Source organism: Nicotiana sylvestris, chromosome 1 (assembly GCF_000393655.2).
Source record: "Nicotiana sylvestris chromosome 1, ASM39365v2, whole genome shotgun sequence".
Lineage (NCBI taxonomy): Eukaryota > Viridiplantae > Streptophyta > Magnoliopsida > Solanales > Solanaceae > Nicotiana > Nicotiana sylvestris.
In genome coordinates, this window is record NC_091057.1 from 40,977,420 (window position 1) to 40,980,905 (window position 3,486).

At 42.2% G+C, this 3,486-nt stretch overlaps 1 protein-coding gene across 1 annotated transcript; it reads left to right on the plus strand.

The window, feature by feature from the left end:
* The first annotated feature begins 1,533 nt into the window (after positions 1-1,533).
* On the plus strand, positions 1,534-2,863 carry LOC138869257 (uncharacterized). The gene is made up of 2 exons (XM_070146863.1): positions 1,534-1,972; positions 2,706-2,863. The coding sequence occupies exons 1-2, from the start codon at positions 1,534-1,536 to the stop codon at positions 2,861-2,863; spliced, it is 597 nt and encodes a 198-aa protein (XP_070002964.1).
* The last annotated feature ends 623 nt before the right edge of the window (positions 2,864-3,486 follow it).

The following is a 3,486-nucleotide window of genomic DNA, read 5'->3' on the forward strand; positions in this document are numbered from 1 at the left end:
AGAAGTTCACACCTTATGAAGCACGATACTCTCTACTGGAACGCACTTGCTGTGCTTTAACCTGGACAACTCAGAAATTGAGGCATTACTTCTATGCCTATACCACGTACCTCATATCCAGGATGGACCCTCTGAAGTACATCTTTTAGAAGACCATGCCAACCGGGAAGTTAGCCAAGTGGCAGATACTATTAAGTGAGTTCGATATCGTCTATGTAACTCAAAAGACAGTCAAAGGACAAGCATTGGCAGACCACCTTGCCAAAAATCCTGTGGGAGGAGAATACGAACCCTTAAAAAGTATTTCCCCGATGAAGAAGTATCATTTGTAGGAGAAGACATTGCTGAAGCCTACGATGGTTGGAGAATGTTCTTCGATAGAGCTGCAAACTTCAAAGGAGTGGGCATCAGAGCAGTTTTGGTATCAGAAATAGGCCAACATTACCCGGTATCCGCACAGCTTAGGTTCCCGTGCACCAACAATATGGCAGAATACGAAGCTTACATCATGGGGCTCAATCTGGCCATCGATATGAATATACAAAGACTGTTGGTAATTGGTGATTCGGATCGTCTGGTACACCAGGTTTAAGGGGAATGGGCTACGAAAAACACCAAGATATTGCCATACTTGTATCATGTGCAGGAGTTAATGAAGAGATTCACAAAGATAGAATTCAAACACGTGCCCAGAATTCAAAATGAGTTCGCAGACGCATTGGCCACCTTATCATCAATGATACAACATCCAGACAAGAATTTCATCGATCCCATCACGGTGAAAATCCACAACCAGGAAACTTACTGTGCTCATGTTGAAGAAGAAACAGATGGAAACCCTTGGTTCCACGACATCAAAGAATATTTGGCTAGAGGAGAATATCCAAAGTAGGCAAACCATACTTAGAAACGCACGCTGCGGAGGCTATCCAATCACTTCTTCCTAAGCGGAGGGACCCTGTATAGAAGAACTCATGATCTGGGGTTGTTAAGGTGTGTTGATGCAAAGGAAGCTTCCAGACTGCTCAAGGAGATACATGTCGGAACTTGTGGACCACATATGAATGGTTTTGTTCTAGCTAAAAAGATACTCAGAGCTGGATATTTTTGGATGACCATGGAGACGGATTGCATACGGTACGTACAGAAATGCCACCAATGTTAGGTACATACAGACATGATAAGGGTACCACCTAATGATCTCAACGCAACCAGTGCACCTTGGCCTTTTGCTGCTTGGAGAATAGATGTCATCGGTCCAATTGAGCCCACCGCTTCTAACGAACTTTGGTTTATTCTAGTGGCTATTGACTACTTCACGAAATGGGTAGAAGCTGCATCTTACAAGGCTGTAACCAAAAAAGTCGTCATAGATTTTATCAAAGATTGTATTGTTTGTCGATTCGGGGTTCCCGAGTCCATTATCACTGATAATGCCGCCAATTTCAACAGTGACCTGATGAAAGCCATGTGTGAAGCCTTCAAAATCAAGCACAAAAACTTATAGCAAACAGGCCTCAAATGAACGGAGCTATGGAAGCTGCCAACAAGAACATCAAGAAGATACTAAGGAAGATGGTAGAAAACCACAAACAATGGCACGAGAAGTTACCCTTTGCCCTATTGGGATACTGCACTACGGTCCGCATATTAATTGGGGCAACCCCCTATTTACTGGTTTATGGTATCAAAGTTGTCATTCCAGCCGAGGTAGAAATTCCTTCTTTAAGGATCATACAGGAAGCCGAACTCAGTGATGCAGAACGGATAAGAAGCCGCTATGAGCAACTAGCCCTTATAGATGGAAAAAGAATGAATGCAGTATGTCACGGTCAGCTTTATCAGAACAGAATATCTAGAGCTTTCAACAAAAGGGTCAAACCAAGACAGTTCGCACCGGGACAGTTGGTGCTGAAAAAAATCTTCCCGCATCAAGATGAAGCCAAAGGGAAATTCTCTCCCAACTGGAAAGGTCCTTACATGGTTCACCGGATGCTAACAGGAGGAGCACTCATACTCATAGAAATGGACAGAGAAGTTTGGCCAAAACCAATCAATTCAGATGCTGTCAAGAGATACTATATTTAGATTGTTTACATTCCTTCATATGATGTAACTAAACTACGATTGACCTAATTCCCGTTTAAGAGGGGATACATAGGCAACCATGTGGGTTCGGTCATATCATAATAAAATTTTTATTTTCCCTCAGAACCAGAAATCGGGGCATGAATTTTGAGGAGGACCCTCAAAATTCTGGAGCAAGTCCAGCCGACGCCATCATATGCCAGACAGTCAGAAATTGGTTAAGAAACTAGGGTAGAATTTTGAGAAGGATTCTCAAAATTCCGGAGAAGTTTTAGCAAATTTCATCGCACGCAAATGGTCAAAGGATCATTTACCAAACTGGGGCAGAATTTTGAGGAGGACCCTCAAAATTCTAATACAAAAGCTGCAATGTCTCTAAAATGTATTATAGTCATTGGTTCATCTAAAATTACTTGATATTTCACAATGTTTTCTAGAAAAAAAATAACTCCATTTTAATCAATAAATGCAATTTTTGAAAACTCTATCTTCGTAATAGCCAGGTGTTACCCAGGGTAACTTAAACAAGGCCTCCAAAATAAAGCAGAGCAAAGCCAGCAGACGAAAGCACGAACCAACCTCCCCTTACAAAACTTATAATTTTTCTTTGGATGCAGGCGTGGTGAACATAACAGAAGTATTCACAAACATACACATATCAAAGTCACTATCAATTGGGCCACCAGAAACAAATATACCTCCAGCTAGACACATTCTACCCCTATTTGCTACTTGTTTACTGCATATGGCTAAGCATTGCCTTCTCCTTGCATGAGACTAAGCCTTGTCTCAAATCTTGCATGAGGCTAAGCCCTGCCTCCATATTTGCATAAGGCTAAGCACTACCTTCTTCTTGCATGAGGCTAAGTCTTACCTCCATATTTGTATAAAGCTAAGAACTACCTTCTCCTTACATGAGACTAAGCCTTGTCTCAAATCTTGCATGAGGCTAAGCTCTGCCTCCGTATTTGCATAAGGCTAAGCACTACCTTCTCTCTGTATGAGGCTAAAGCCTTGTCTTAACTCTTACATTAGGTTAAGCCCTGCCTCCACATTTGCATAAGGCTAAGCATTACCTTCTCTCTGCATGAGACTAAGCCTTGTCTCAAATCTTGCATGAGGCTAAGCCCTGCCTCCACATTTGCATAAGGCTAAGCATTGTCTTCCCCTTGCATGAGACTAAGCCCTATCTCCAATCTTGCATGAGGCTAAGCCCTGCCTCCATATTTGCATGAGGCTAAACATTGCCTTCTCTTTGCATGAGACTAAGCTCTGTCTCAAATCTCGCATAAGGCTAAGCATTGCCTTCTCTTTGCATGAGACTAAGATCTATCTCAAATCTTGCATGAGGCTAAGCCCTGCCTCCATATCTGCATAAGGCTAAACATTGCCTTCTCT

Coding starts and splice junctions, on each gene's coding strand:
- LOC138869257 (XM_070146863.1), top strand. CDS start 1,534: ATGGAAGCTGCCAACAAGAACATCAAGAAGATACTAAGGAAGATGGTA. Junction 1,973..2,705: donor ATTCTCTCCCAACTGGAAAG/GTCCTTACATGG, acceptor CTTTGGATGCAG/GCGTGGTGAACATAACAGAA.